Genomic DNA, 15,000 nt, shown 5'->3' on the forward strand with positions numbered 1-15,000 from the left:
CACACACACACACACACACACACACACACACACACACAGACAGAGAGTGTGGTTCAGGAACTACCAGGTGTTCATCACACACACACACACAGACACACAGACACACAGACACACAGACACACACACACACACACACACACACACACACACACACACACACACACACACACACACACACACACACACACACACACACACACACACACACACACACACACACACACACACACAGACAGAGAGTGTGGTTCAGGAACTACCAGGTGTTCAACACACACACAGACACACACACACACACACACAGACAGACACACACACACACACACAGACACAGACACACACACACACACACACACACACACACACACACACACACACACACAGACAGAGAGAGAGTGTGATTCAGGAACTACCAGGTGTTCATCACACACACACACACACACACACAGACACACACACACACACACACATAGACAAGGCAAGTTTATTTATATAGCACATTTCATACACAATGGCAATTCAAAGTGCTTTACATAGAAGAAATTAAAATAATAAAAAGAAATAAGAATAATTAAAACAGTTTAGAAAAATAAAATACAGTACAGTACAAACAGTCGGAGGAACAGCGGCACAGTGCTCATTCAGTAAATGCACAGCTAAACAGAAGTGTTTTGAGTCTGGATGTGAATGTGACTGTAGGAGCACATCTGATCTCCTCTGGAAGCTGGTCCAGCATAATAGCTAAAGCGGACTCGCCATGCTTAGAGTGAACCCTTGGTATTTCTAGCTGATATGATCCTGATGATCTGAGTGATCTGTTGGGTTTATATTCAGTGAGCATATCTGCAATGTATTGAGGTCCTAGGCCATTGAATGATTTATATACCAGTAATAATACTTTAAAATCAATCCTAAATTTAACTGGGAGCCAGTGTAAAGACCTGAGGACTGGTGTGATATGTTCATATGTTCTGGTTCTGCTCAGCGTTCTGTATGAGCTGACACTGTCTTATGGTCTTTTTGGGAAGGCCAGTGAGGAGTCCATTACAGTAATCCACCCTGCTGGTGATGAAAGCATGCACAATTTAGTATGCTGATTTAGTTATTGCTTTGACATGACTACAGAAACTAAGGTCTGACTCTAGTGTCACACCAAGATTCCTGACTTGATGTTTAGTTGTTTGACCCCTAGAGTGAAGGTATGCGTTCACCTTGAGAACTTCATCTTTGTTTCCAAAAGCAATGACTTCAGTTTTGTCTTTGTTTAACTGAAGAAAGTTTTGACACATCCAACTGTTGACTTCATCAATGCATTGGCACAGGGAGTCAATGGGGCTGTAATCGTTAGGCGATAGGGCTAAGTAGAGCTGTGTGTCGTCTGCAGAGCTGTGGTAAGAGATCTGGTTCTTTCTCATTATTTGGCTCATTGGGAGCATATACAGGTTGAACAGGAGTGGTGCAAGAATTGAGCCTTGAGGGACTCCGCATGTCATGGATGTCCACTCAGACTTATGGTCTCCTATACTCACATAATAACCTCTCCCATCTAAGTATGACCTGAACCATTTTAGGACTATCCCAGAAAGCCCCACCCAGTTTTCCAGCCTGTCCAGAAGTATGTTATGATCGACAGTGTCAAATGCAGCACTGAGGTCGAGTAGTACCAGCACTGATAATTTGCCTGAATCAGTATTTAAGCGAATATCGTTTATTATCTTTATGAGCGCTGTCTCTGTGCTGTGGTGCGGTCGGAAACCAGATTGAAAATTGTCAAAGTATCCATTCGAGCATAAGAATTTGTTCAGCTGATTGAAGACAACTTTTTCAATGATCTTGCCTATGAAAGGAAGATTTGAGATCGGCCTATAGTTGCTTAATATGGTCTTATCCAGATTGCTCTTTTTCAGGAGGGGCTTGACAACTGCAGTTTTCAGGGAGTTTGGAAAGCTCCCAGAGAGAAGTGAAGCATTTACCACTTCTAGAAGATCTGCTTCTAAACTGTTTAACACACTTTTGAAAAAGATGTGGGAAGTGTGTCAAGAGCGCAGGTTGATGTTTTAAGGTGCTTCCAAAATTTTGCCATTAATTTCTTTGAAATCAGACATAGTAACTACTTTCTCAGGTGGTTTGATCTGTCTGACCCCAGCGTAACTCAAGGATGTGCTGATCACCTTTCTGATATTGATTTTCTCAGAGAAGAAAGAAGCAAACTCACTGCACTTGTTGTCTGAGAGCATTTCACTGGGAATCTGGCTTGGGGGGTTTGTCAGTCTCTCTACAGTAGCAAAAAGAGTGTGTGTGTTTAAATTACTGTTTATAATATTTGAGAAGAAAGTCTGTCTAGCTTTGCCTAGTTCCATATTGAAAGCATGAAGGCTGTCTTTGTAGATGTTATAATGGACTACAAGTTTTGTCTTCCGCCACATACAGACACACACACACACACACACACACACACACACTCACACACACACTCACCCTCAGCCGTGTGTGTGAACTCTCTCTCTCTCCACAGATCATTGAGGAAGACGCGTCTCTGGTGGAGATCGGCCCTCGTTTCGTCCTGAACCTCATCAAGATCTTCCAGGGGAGCTTCGGTGGACCGACACTGTACGAGAACCCTCACTACCAGCCCCCCAATACTGTAAGAGCTCTTCCTCACTCCTCCTCCTCTTCCTCTCCTCCTCTTCCTCACTACCAGCCCCCCAATACTGTAAGAGCTCTTCCTCACTCCTCCTCCTCTTCCTCTCCTCCTCTTCCTCACTACCAGCCCCCCAATACTGTAAGAGCTCTTCCTCACTCCTCCTCCTCTTCCTCACTACCAGCCCCCCAATACTGTAAGAGCTCTTCCTCACTCCTCCTCCTCTTCCTCACTACCAGCCCCCCAATACTGTAAGAGCTCTTCCTCACTCCTCCTCCTCTTCCTCACTACCAGCCCCCCAATACTGTAAGAGCTCTTCCTCACTCCTCCTCCTCTTCCTCACTACCAGCCCCCCAATACTGTAAGAGCTCTTCCTCACTCCTCCTCCTCTTCCTCACTACCAGCCCCCCAATACTGTAAAAGCTCTTCCTCACTCCTCCTCCTCTTCCTCACTACCAGCCCCCCAATACTGTAAGAGCTCTTCCTCACTCCTCCTCTTCCTCACTACCAGCCCCCCAATACTGTAAGAGCTCTTCCTCACTCCTCCTCTTCCTCACTACCAGCCCCCCAATACTGTAAGAGCTCTTCCTCACTCCTCCTCTTCCTCACTACCAGCCCCCCAATACTGTAAGAGCTCTTCCTCACTCCTCCTCCTCTTCCTCACTACCAGCCCCCCAATACTGTAAGAGCTCTTCCTCACTCCTCCTCCTCTTCCTCACTACCAGCCCCCCAATACTGTAAGAGCTCTTCCTCACTCCTCCTCTTCCTCACTACTAGCCCCCCAATACTGTAAGAGCTCTTCCTCACTCCTCCTCTTCCTCACTACCAGCCCCCCAATACTGTAAGAGCTCTTCCTCACTCCTCCTCCTCTTCCTCTCCTCCTCTTCCTCACTACCAGCCCCCCAATACTGTAAGAGCTCTTCCTCACTCCTCCTCCTCTTCCTCACTACCAGCCCCCCAATACTGTAAGAGCTCTTCCTCACTCCTCCTCCTCTTCCTCACTACCAGCCCCCCAATACTGTAAGAGCTCTTCCTCACTCCTCCTCCTCTTCCTCACTACCAGCCCCCCAATACTGTAAGAGCTCTTCCTCACTCCTCCTCCTCTTCCTCACTACCAGCCCCCCAATACTGTAAGAGCTCTTCCTCACTCCTCCTCCTCTTCCTCACTACCAGCCCCCCAATACTGTAAGAGCTCTTCCTCACTCCTCCTCCTCTTCCTCACTACCAGCCCCCCAATACTGTAAGAGCTCTTCCTCACTCCTCCTCTTCCTCACTACCAGCCCCCCAATACTGTAAGAGCTCTTCCTCACTCCTCCTCTTCCTCACTACCAGCCCCCCAATACTGTAAGAGCTCTTCCTCACTCCTCCTCTTCCTCACTACCAGCCCCCCAATACTGTAAGAGCTCTTCCTCACTCCTCCTCCTCTTCCTCACTACCAGCCCCCCAATACTGTAAGAGCTCTTCCTCACTCCTCCTCCTCTTCCTCACTACCAGCCCCCCAATACTGTAAGAGCTCTTCCTCACTCCTCCTCTTCCTCACTACTAGCCCCCCAATACTGTAAGAGCTCTTCCTCACTCCTCCTCTTCCTCACTACCAGCCCCCCAATACTGTAAGAGCTCTTCCTCACTCCTCCTCTTCCTCACTACCAGCCCCCCAATACTGTAAGAGCTCTTCCTCACTCCTCCTCCTCTTCCTCACTCCTTTTCCTCACTCCTCCTCCTCTTCCTCACTCCTCCTCCTCTTCCTCGCTCTGCTCACACTGAAGTCGGCCCTGAGTTATGGAAAGGCCTACCGGCCCGGATTAACACAGTGTAGTGCCCTAGGGTTGACCACATTGTAAGTGCCCCCCACCCCCCACCCCCACACACCAAAAAAAAAAGTTTAAATGCAACCAAATCCATTAGTAATGGGATTGACGGCTCAATCGGACTGCTGAAATACTGAAAAGCCTTCATGTAAACAGCTTTGTTAATCCGATTGAGCTCGATCTGAATGAAAATTCGATCGGATTGAAAGGGGTGATTTATTCCTTTTCTAATCCGATCGAGAGAACATGAAAACACTTGATCGGATTGAAACCGAACCTGAAAGGACTGCGTATGTTCAATGACACTGAAGTAGCGTAATGACGTGTGACGCGCTGAACGAGCTGTTCATCCTGCTGAATAAAGTGTCATATAAATGAGTGTCCCGCCATTCTATACTTCTCCTTTCACTCAGTGTCTGTGAAGTGGAGCAGGACAACGTCCCACCAGGCCTCGTTTCGGGTTCTCATCCACAGACCACTGCTTTTGGGCGCGAGGAGAGAGGGGGGGTTTACTGCGTGATAAAACAGGGTACAACAACGGTCATGTGCTCACTATCCCCAAATTATGACCAGAAATGGATAAATATTAAGCCTACTGTTATTAGGGTTATTAGGGTTATAAGGGTATTATGCTCAAACAGCAGGAAACCCTCTATATTTGTGCAGTATACCTATTCCTATTTTAAGCTTGGGTATAAACGCGCACATCAACCCGATCACATGTTCAGCGTTCATGTAAACACTTCATTCAGATTCATCAATCGGAATGAATTCAGTCCGACTGAAACTAAAGCATGTAATAAGCATCTCAAACTAAGCCACCAGCTAAAAGACAAAACCATTTCAAATCGACAACAGTGCCACATATTTGCCCAGAAATAATGGTAAATAATCCTTACCTTTAGCAGAACAAATGTGTCTAGACTTTGTGTTCCCGCCTTTGCTCACATTAGCTGCTGCTTCAGGCGTGTTGAGGCCGTTCTTCGCTGCTAGGGCCTTCTGCTGGTGATGCCGATCGATGTCTCTGCCGTTTCTTCATTCCGAAGAAAAACCTTGATATTGCTGGTTCTTTTTGAAGGGTGGCCATGCATGGAAGTAAAATAATGCCAAATTAATTTACACTGAATTTAACATAAAACAGCTGTCATAATAATCACAGATACACTTACATTGCTGTAAATGAGTTTTGTGAATGAATGGCTTGCTCTAACTGTTGCTGGTCTTCGTCTACAACACGCGCTTGCACCCCCTGCTGGTGAGGTCGACTAACAGCAGATGGAGAGGATGTGCTCGGCAATCTACTGCTTTTCCTGCAGTTCCTGGACGTCAACGTAGAATTTTCTGTCGAATTTGAACCACTGAATTTGTGGAAGCGAAATAAAATGGACCGAAAATTGCCTGTTGAATATTATAGGTTGTATTTTTAAACAGTTTGAATATTTTGGAAGTGAAATCTGAAAGGTGAATATGGATTATTGAATTTTTAATAATGAAAATGTGTTTGAAATGTTTTTAATTGAAATATTCACAGCTTAAATATTCAACCATGTTGAATTTCAGCCCATAAAAATGCAAGCCCTAAAAATACACTGCATTAAATGCAAGCATGGTTAATGTTAGGCCTGTTTTTTTCAAGTAGTGCAATTCAACAGGCTTTTTATTTCAGAAACATTTGACATTATTTTACTTCCATAGCTATGGGTCGTGATATCTTCTCATTTTAATTTACGTTTCACACAACCGCTAATCTGATGCTGCATCTGAATGTGATGTATAAGCCTGCGGGCTCCGCTCTGACTGGGGGAGGGGCTAACCCACTGCGGCCTGAGCCAATCGCTACTCTCTATATGCTGCTTTATATTCTCTCGGTATATATTGTATCATCAACTGTTCATTTTGTATCTGCATCTCTTCCAGCAAAATAATATATATATATATATATATACAAAACAACTATTTTAAAGATTTAGCCATTCTCTAAATAATCTGGTGCCCCAGGGCTCTCGCCCAGTCCCGTCTGTGGGTAACCCGGCCCGGCTCGCATCAGATCCACACTAACTTTCTCTATTTTTAAAGCCACCTTGAAAACGTATATATTTTTTTCAATTGCTTCCAACATTTCTTGATTATCATTATTGTAATATTTTACCTTCATAGGTTCATAGTTTGTGTTTTACTGTTCTTTATTTTGCTTTACTGTTTTGTGTATTCTATATTATTGTTTGTTTCCTTGGCTTTTGTAAAACACGTTGGTCAACACCAGTTGTTTTTAGACGTGCTATATGAATAATACTGTATTGTGTGTGTGTGTGTGTGTGTGTGTGTGTGTGTGTGTGTGTGTGTGTGTAGCACCGGCGGATGATCCGGCTGGCCACGGCCCAAAGGCAGAAGGAGAGGCAGATGGTGAAGGAGATCCGCAAGGAGAAGCGCTCAGAGGAACAGGAAGTGATGCCGCAGGACGTGACGGACGACGTGTTCCTGACGCCGGGGGACCCCAAACCAGCCCAGATCCAGCTGGAGGCCCCCGAACCCCAGGGCCAGAAGAAGAAGAAGCTCAGCGAGCTCAAGAAGAAGAAGCTGATGAAGCGCAAGGGCCTGCGATGATCTCGTTGTTTTCATGCTCCTGTTTATCTGTTAACAATGTGTTAATAAAGCTTTTTATTAAAGTTCAAAGATGTGTTGATTCTGATTCATCAAGGTCTGTGAAACAGATGCACAAGATTGACACTATAACTCAATAATGACCATTTCAAAAGTTAAAACTGACATATGTTTTAATGATTATAGCAGGTTTTTATCAAAAGCAGCCGCAAACATTATTCACAGAGAGCTCAATGAAGCTGAATCTCTTACTGGTTATACTGAATCATTTCCTGGGTTAGACAGATATCTGGAGTGTGTGGATCATTTCTTGGGTTAGACAGATATCTGGAGTGTGTGGATCATTTCTTGGGTTAGACAGATATCTGGAGTGTGTGAATCATTTCTTGGGTTAGACAGATATCTGGAGTGTGTGGCTTGAGCTGCGCGCCGGAACCACTTGCTCATGTTCTTTGTTTCCGGTCGGACTGTTTAGTGGCAGGACCGGAAACATGGCGTTCAACTTCGGCGGCGCGGCAGGCAACGCGAGTGAGTGGAATTAATCTATTTCTTGAATCCTGATAAACATTCACAGTTTCGTCTCAAAAGCTGTCGAGTATATTCATCAAGTGGCACATCTCTGAGAGCTGTGTTCTCGCTGATTGACGGGAGCAGCCGCGGACTGAGCGCACGAGACGCGTCTCATTATAGTGTTATTTCAGCTGTTGTCGCCGATCGGTGTGTTCATGAGTCCGCTGTGGTGATGGTGATGGTGATGGTGATGATGACACTCTAGGCTTCTCATTTAAATCATTCACATCCACTTCGTTTGGTTTCGGCGCTTCAACAACAACAACAACGTCGCGTGAGGCTTCGGTTAAACTCCCGCCAATCATCATCATCATCATCAGCAGCACTGGTTACGTCATCATCAGCTGGGCTGCGTCCGAAATCGCATCTTCTCCACCTAATACTTGTTTTGAGTCAGTAATTACTTCACGACCGCTAAACCAGTATGTTCTACATTATACAGTATAGATGCGTTCCGTTCGACAGGGTCCCTGCGCAGTGTTCCCTGCTCCCTACTCCCTAACACGGGGACTTATATCAGTCTAAGTGGACTAGGGTTAGGGGTTAGGGGTTAGAGTAGGGTTAGGGGTTAGGGTTTTCTCTGGCGCATAAGGTCTATACACATTTGAAGATGTACTGTAACTGTCATTCAATATGAAAAAAAAAAAAACATTTTTATCTGGTTAACTGTAAAATGTGCGCTGTCGTTCCCATAGCAAACATTCCTGAGGTAAATAAAGTACAATAAAAAAATAACAGCTTCTCAACACTTTTAATTTAACATATTTATACAATAGAATATGGAAATGTAACATTCATCACCCCAACCAAGGCCGTAACCAGGGTTAGAACATGAGTGCGGTCCAGGGTTTGGTGTTGAGAATTATGCTATTAATAACACAAATGCAACTCATTATATACACTATACAGCCTAAACTTTTAAATAGACAGACATTCTTTTGTCATTCTTTTTGTCTTTTTGACATCTCATGTGTCTCCTTCTGATCTCTATCCTCTCCCTCTCCTCTTTGTCCTCATATCCGTCTTCCTGATCTTTCAATTTAGGCTTTTTGATTCTTTAAAGAAATACATCTACCGTATTTTGCCATTCTACACTCTCTCCGTTCTGTCTGTTCTGGAGGATAAACAATGTTAAATTAGACCTTCTTTATTGCATCTAAATTTGAGATGTAACAATCTTACTGTATTATATTTCCATATTAAACATTGCTATATATGGATTAGTAATAATAACTTTGCCTGTGCTCTAATGCAGTGGTTCTCCACTGGTTAGGCCGTTGGACCCACGTGTCCTCATGGACATTAAGCTGCGACCCTTTATTCTTTATATTTTTAGGAATTAGACCTAAATGGGCCATTCTGCAGAACTGGTGCAAATGCTGTCCCACAAAAAACACATTTAAGAAGCATTTAAGTCTTCAAATCTTAGATGTTTACAAAGATCCTTCTAGTATCTACCGAATCCCACAATAATATCTAAAACATTAGTAAGCTTAATATATATAAAATCATCATTTATTGGGTACTTTCAGTTGGGAGGTGGCTGTCCCGAACTGACCCAAACATGTCATCATTGGTTTGGTAGTGACAAAAGGGAACATATTCATTTATTTGGGGGAAATAAACACATTTTTTGTACAGTTATGCAAATCATTAATATCTTAGTATGTTTTAGTAGGTTTTTTTAAATTCTGTAATGTGATGTGGAAACCAATACTGTCACTACCAGAACATGCATGTTTAGTCTAACAATAAGGTATATTGAATTATCAGCTAAGGTGTTATTATAGTGATTGTAATGAATCCTTAACTTTGAAATCAGTATGATTAACTTAATGCCTTTTACAAAGAAAGATTGGATTCAAAAATAAAACAAATCTTGTAAATTACACTTGAAATATTGTCAAAATTGTAATTGTTATTGATTTACCTGTGAAAACTTTTTATTTATTTATTTGTTTTCATTTTATTGCAAAGGTAGATGTAAACATTATATGAATAGGTCAATATAAGCCTTCTTATTAAATTATTTATTATTGTGTTTCGGTAGTGAAAAATTTGGGGAGAGGAAATCCTACCTTGGATATTAAACAATTTGCAAACGTACAAAATTTGTAAAAAAACAAACAAAAAAAAACATTAAGACGTTTCCAACTTTGACCCAATTCTGTAGAATGGCCCGTATAGCCTCAGTACTGTATATGAGAATATGGCACATACTGATGATGAATAGAGAGTATAAGGTAGCAGTTCCAAAATAGTTTTTGTTAATATAAAATAAGTTGGTATGTGAGACCACAGTCATTAGAAATATAGTGACACAAATGACGTTAGAATAATGACACTGACATAAACCTTGACAGCATCTCATCTGGCCGTGGATACTGGATGAGGACGGCGTGTTGTTCTCAGGCACTGATAGAAGACTCACACGCTTTCACACACGTCTTCTAAAATAAGAGTCTAGCATGAGTGTTGTTCCTTTGCCTGCACACCCTAACCCCAGCCCTAACCCTAACCCCAGCCCTAACCCTAACCCTCGGTAACCTCATAGCTGGCTACGGCCATGACCCCAACCATTCATAAACACTCTAGTTCGTATAATAATAACAATATTTAATTGTTTAATTTTAATTTAATTTAATTGTTTAATTGTTTAATTTAATACTCAAGCGCACACGAACTCGGAGCCGTTTGCTAAGGTTAGCTGAGACTGGTGACGCGAGCGCTCCCTGTGAAGTGATGTATGGATGTTCCCTTGTTCCCTACGCTGGTAGAACTGAGCATGTTCGCTCCCTTCGGATTGGACTGTGCAGTGCACTTACTGTCGAACGCAACGCACCTCATGAGTGTAACCCGGACACTGCATTCGCCACAGATCACGTGACCTGAGTCGTGTGTTCGCTAGTCCTCTCCCGTGGCATCATGGGATAGCAGAATCATCCAGGTCATCCGGGGATTCAGACGTGTTTGTAGGGAAGTGTGTGATTGAGATGCAGCCCTTTAGCACTCGCGTCGCTCCCTGTGTGACGAGTAGCGATTGATTGTTGTCATGGTTACAGGTCTTTCTGGCACTGGCTTCGGAGCCGCGACCACGACATCCGCGTCCACGGGCTTCGGGTTCGGATCCGGTAGCGCGGGTGAGTGTGTGTGTGTGTGTGTAACACGCCTCAGCTCTCTCTAACTCTGGTCTCTCTCCTCGTGTGTGTGTGTGTGTGTGTGTGTGTGTGTGTGTGTGTGTGTGTAACACGCCTCAGCTCTCTCTAACTCTGGTCTCTCTCCTCGTGTGTGTGTGTGTGTGTGTGTGTGTGTGTGTGTGTGTGTGTTAGGGCTGAACGATACATCGAATTTTCATTGTCATCGCGATATGAACTCGTGCGATGAACACAACAGACAGCCTGACACGCTGAATAAGGGAAAGCAGTTTATTACACGCACACGTAATAAACGTTTGATCACGTTTAGCCCTGAAGACATGGTTGGCGCGTTCATGCTATTTGGCCAATCAGGTGAAGCCCCAGGCAGTGTCAGCTACGCTCAGATTGATTTGTGAGGTGTCAATTTAGTTGCGACACTGTGCCGTTAGCAGATACGATGGCGGAGGAAGGAGAGAAGAGGAAAGTGTGTTGGCTGAGGAAGGAGAGAAGAGGAAAGTGTGTTGGCTGAGGAAGGAGAGAAGAGGAAAGTGTGTTGGCGGAGGAAGGAGAGAAGAGGAAAGTGTGTTGGCGGAGGAAGGAGAGAAGAGGAAAGTGTGTTGGCTGAGGAAGGAGAGAAGAGGAAAGTGTGTTGGCTGAGGAAGGAGAGAAGAGGAAAGTGTGTTGGCTGAGGAAGGAGAGAAGAGGAAAGTGTGTTGGCTGAGGAAGGAGAGAAGAGGAAAGTGTGTTGGCTGAGGAAGGAGAGAAGAGGAAAGTGTGTTGGCTGAGGAAGGAGAGAAGAGGAAAGTGTGTTGGCTGAGGAAGGAGAGAAGAGGAAAGTGTGTTGGCTGAGGAAGGAGAGAAGAGGAAAGTGTGTTGGCGGAGGAAGGAGAGAAGAGGAAAGTGTGTTGGCTGAGGAAGGAGAGAAGAGGAAAGTGTGTTGGCGGAGGAAGGAGAGAAGAGGAAAGTGTGTTGGCTGAGGAAGGAGAGAAGAGGAAAGTGTGTTGGCTGAGGAAGGAGAGAAGAGGAAAGTGTGTTGGCTGAGGAAGGAGAGAAGAGGAAAGGGTGTTGGCTGAGGAAGGAGAGAAGAGGAAAGTGTGTTGGCTGAGGAAGGAGAGAAGAGGAAAGTGTGTTGGCGGAGGAAGGAGAGAAGAGGAAAGTGTGTTGGCTGAGGAAGGAGAGAAGAGGAAAGTGTGTTGGCTGAGGAAGGAGAGAAGAGGAAAGTGTGTTGGCTGAGGAAGGAGAGAAGAGGAAAGTGTGTTGGCTGAGGAAGGAGAGAAGAGGAAAGGGTGTTGGCTGAGGAAGGAGAGAAGAGGAAAGTGTGTTGGCGGAGGAAGGAGAGAAGAGGAAAGTGTGTTGGCTGAGGAAGGAGAGAAGAGGAAAGTGTGTTGGCTGAGGAAGGAGAGAAGAGGAAAGTGTGTTGGCGGAGGAAGGAGAGAAGAGGAAAGTGTGTTGGCTGAGGAAGGAGAGAAGAGGAAAGTGTGTTGGCTGAGGAAGGAGAGAAGAGGAAAGTGTGTTGGCGGAGGAAGGAGAGAAGAGGAAAGTGTGTTGGCTGAGGAAGGAGAGAAGAGGAAAGTGTGTTGGCTGAGGAAGGAGAGAAGAGGAAAGTGTGTTGGCTGAGGAAGGAGAGAAGAGGAAAGTGTGTTGGCGGAGGAAGGAGAGAAGAGGAAAGTGTGTTGGCTGAGGAAGGAGAGAAGAGGAAAGTGTGTTGGCTGAGGAAGGAGAGAAGAGGAAAGTGTGTTGGCGGAGGAAGGAGAGAAGAGGAAAGTGTGTTGGCGGAGGAAGGAGAGAAGAGGAAAGTGTGTTGGCTGAGGAAGGAGAGAAGAGGAAAGTGTGTTGGCGGAGGAAGGAGAGAAGAGGAAAGTGTGTTGGCGGAGGAAGGAGAGAAGAGGAAAGTGTGTTGGCTGAGGAAGGAGAGAAGAGGAAAGTGTGTTGGCTGAGGAAGGAGAGAAGAGGAAAGTGTGTTGGCGGAGGAAGGAGAGAAGAGGAAAGTGTGTTGGCGGAGGAAGGAGAGAAGAGGAAAGTGTGTTGGCTGAGGAAGGAGAGAAGAGGAAAGTGTGTTGGCGGAGGAAGGAGAGAAGAGGAAAGTGTGTTGGCGGAGGAAGGAGAGAAGAGGAAAGTGTGTTGGCGGAGGAAGGAGAGAAGAGGAAAGTGTGTTGGCGGAGGAAGGAGAGAAGAGGAAAGTGTGTTGGCGGAGGAAGGAGAGAAGAGGAAAGTGTGTTGGCTGAGGAAGGAGAGAAGAGGAAAGTGTGTTGGCGGAGGAAGGAGAGAAGAGGAAAGTGTGTTGGCGGAGGAAGGAGAGAAGAGGAAAGTGTGTTGGCGGAGGAAGGAGAGAAGAGGAAAGTGTGTTGGCGGAGGAAGGAGAGAAGAGGAAAGTGTGTTGGCGGAGGAAGGAGAGAAGAGGAAAGTGTGTTGGCTGAGGAAGGAGAGAAGAGGAAAGTGTGTTGGCGGAGGAAGGAGAGAAGAGGAAAGTGTGTTGGCGGAGGAAGGAGAGAAGAGGAAAGTGTGTTGGCGGAGGAAGGAGAGAAGAGGAAAGTGTGTTGGCGGAGGAAGGAGAGAAGAGGAAAGTGTGTTGGCGGAGGAAGGAGAGAAGAGGAAAGTGTGTTGGCGGAGGAAGGAGAGAAGAGGAAAGTGTGTTGGCGGAGGAAGGAGAGAAGAGGAAAGTGTGTTGGCGGAGGAAGGAGAGAAGAGGAAAGTGTGTTGGCGGAGGAAGGAGAGAAGAGGAAAGTGTGTTGGCTGAGGAAGGAGAGAAGAGGAAAGTGTGTTGGCTGAGGAAGGAGAGAAGAGGAAAGTGTGTTGGCTGAGGAAGAAGAGAAGAGGAAAGTGTGTTGGCTGAGGAAGGAGAGAAGAGGAAAGTGTGTTGGCTGAGGAAGGAGAGAAGAGGAAAGTGTGTTGGCGGAGGAAGGAGAGAAGAGGAAAGTGTGTTGGCGGAGGAAGGAGAGAAGAGGAAAGTGTGTTGGCTGAGGAAGGAGAGAAGAGGAAAGTGTGTTGGCGGAGGAAGGAGAGAAGAGGAAAGTGTGTTGGCGGAGGAAGGAGAGAAGAGGAAAGTGTGTTGGCGGAGGAAGGAGAGAAGAGGAAAGTGTGTTGGCGGAGGAAGGAGAGAAGAGGAAAGTGTGTTGGCGGAGGAAGGAGAGAAGAGGAAAGTGTGTTGGCTGAGGAAGGAGAGAAGAGGAAAGTGTGTTGGCGGAGGAAGGAGAGAAGAGGAAAGTGTGTTGGCGGAGGAAGGAGAGAAGAGGAAAGTGTGTTGGCGGAGGAAGGAGAGAAGAGGAAAGTGTGTTGGCGGAGGAAGGAGAGAAGAGGAAAGTGTGTTGGCGGAGGAAGGAGAGAAGAGGAAAGTGTGTTGGCGGAGGAAGGAGAGAAGAGGAAAGTGTGTTGGCGGAGGAAGGAGAGAAGAGGAAAGTGTGTTGGCGGAGGAAGGAGAGAAGAGGAAAGTGTGTTGGCTGAGGAAGGAGAGAAGAGGAAAGTGTGTTGGCTGAGGAAGGAGAGAAGAGGAAAGTGTGTTGGCTGAGGAAGAAGAGAAGAGGAAAGTGTGTTGGCTGAGGAAGGAGAGAAGAGGAAAGTGTGTTGGCTGAGGAAGGAGAGAAGAGGAAAGTGTGTTGGCGGAGGAAGGAGAGAAGAGGAAAGTGTGTTGGCGGAGGAAGGAGAGAAGAGGAAAGTGTGTTGGCTGAGGAAGGAGAGAAGAGGAAAGTGTGTTGGCTGAGGAAGGAGAGAAGAGGAAAGTGTGTTGGCTGAGGAAGGAGAGAAGAGGAAAGTGTGTTGGCGGAGGAAGGAGAGAAGAGGAAAGTGTGTTGGCGGAGGAAGGAGAGAAGAGGAAAGTGTGTTGGCTGAGGAAGGAGAGAAGAGGAAAGTGTGTTGGCGGAGGAAGGAGAGAAGAGGAAAGTGTGTTGGCGGAGGAAGGAGAGAAGAGGAAAGTGTGTTGGCTGAGGAAGAAGAGAAGAGGAAAGTGTGTTGGCTGAGGAAGGAGAGAAGAGGAAAGTGTGTTGGCTGAGGAAGGAGAGAAGAGGAAAGTGTGTTGGCGGAGGAAGGAGAGAAGAGGAAAGTGTGTTGGCTGAGGAAGGAGAGAAGAGGAAAGTGTGTTGGCTGAGGAAGAAGAGAAGAGGAAAGTGTGTTGGCTGAGGAAGGAGAGAAGAGGAAAGTGTGTTGGCGGAGGAAGGAGAGAAGAGGAAAGTGTGTTGGCGGAGGAAGGAGAGAAGAGGAAAGTGTGTTGGCGGAGGAAGGAGAGAAGAGGAAAGTGTGTTGGCTGAGGAAG

At 45.7% G+C, this 15,000-nt stretch overlaps 2 protein-coding genes across 3 annotated transcripts in view; both read left to right on the top strand.

The window, feature by feature from the left end:
- Positions 1-7,119, top strand: part of bxdc2 (brix domain containing 2) — a gene marked incomplete at its 5' end in the record, with an annotated part of 13,952 nt that extends 6,833 nt beyond the window's left edge. The window contains 2 exons of the mRNA XM_084387698.1: positions 2,513-2,641; positions 6,796-7,119. Coding sequence (XP_084243824.1) covers positions 2,513-2,641; positions 6,796-7,050 — 384 coding nt within the window. The 3' untranslated portion in view covers positions 7,051-7,119. The remainder of the gene's footprint in view (positions 1-2,512; positions 2,642-6,795) is intronic.
- Positions 7,120-7,364: 245 nt separating this feature from the next.
- nup54 (nucleoporin 54) overlaps positions 7,365-15,000 on the top strand; it is a 35,859-nt gene continuing 28,223 nt past the window's right edge. The window contains exons 1-2 of one of the 2 annotated variants that reach the window (XM_084387438.1): positions 7,365-7,575; positions 10,680-10,757. In XM_084387438.1, coding sequence (XP_084243564.1) covers positions 7,539-7,575; positions 10,680-10,757 — 115 coding nt within the window. In that variant the 5' untranslated portion in view covers positions 7,365-7,538. The remainder of the gene's footprint in view (positions 7,576-10,679; positions 10,758-15,000) is intronic. The other variant, XM_084387439.1, reaches the window with a different exon arrangement.

Source organism: Rutilus rutilus (genome assembly GCF_951802725.1).
Source record: "Rutilus rutilus genome assembly, chromosome: 18".
Lineage (NCBI taxonomy): Eukaryota > Metazoa > Chordata > Actinopteri > Cypriniformes > Leuciscidae > Rutilus > Rutilus rutilus.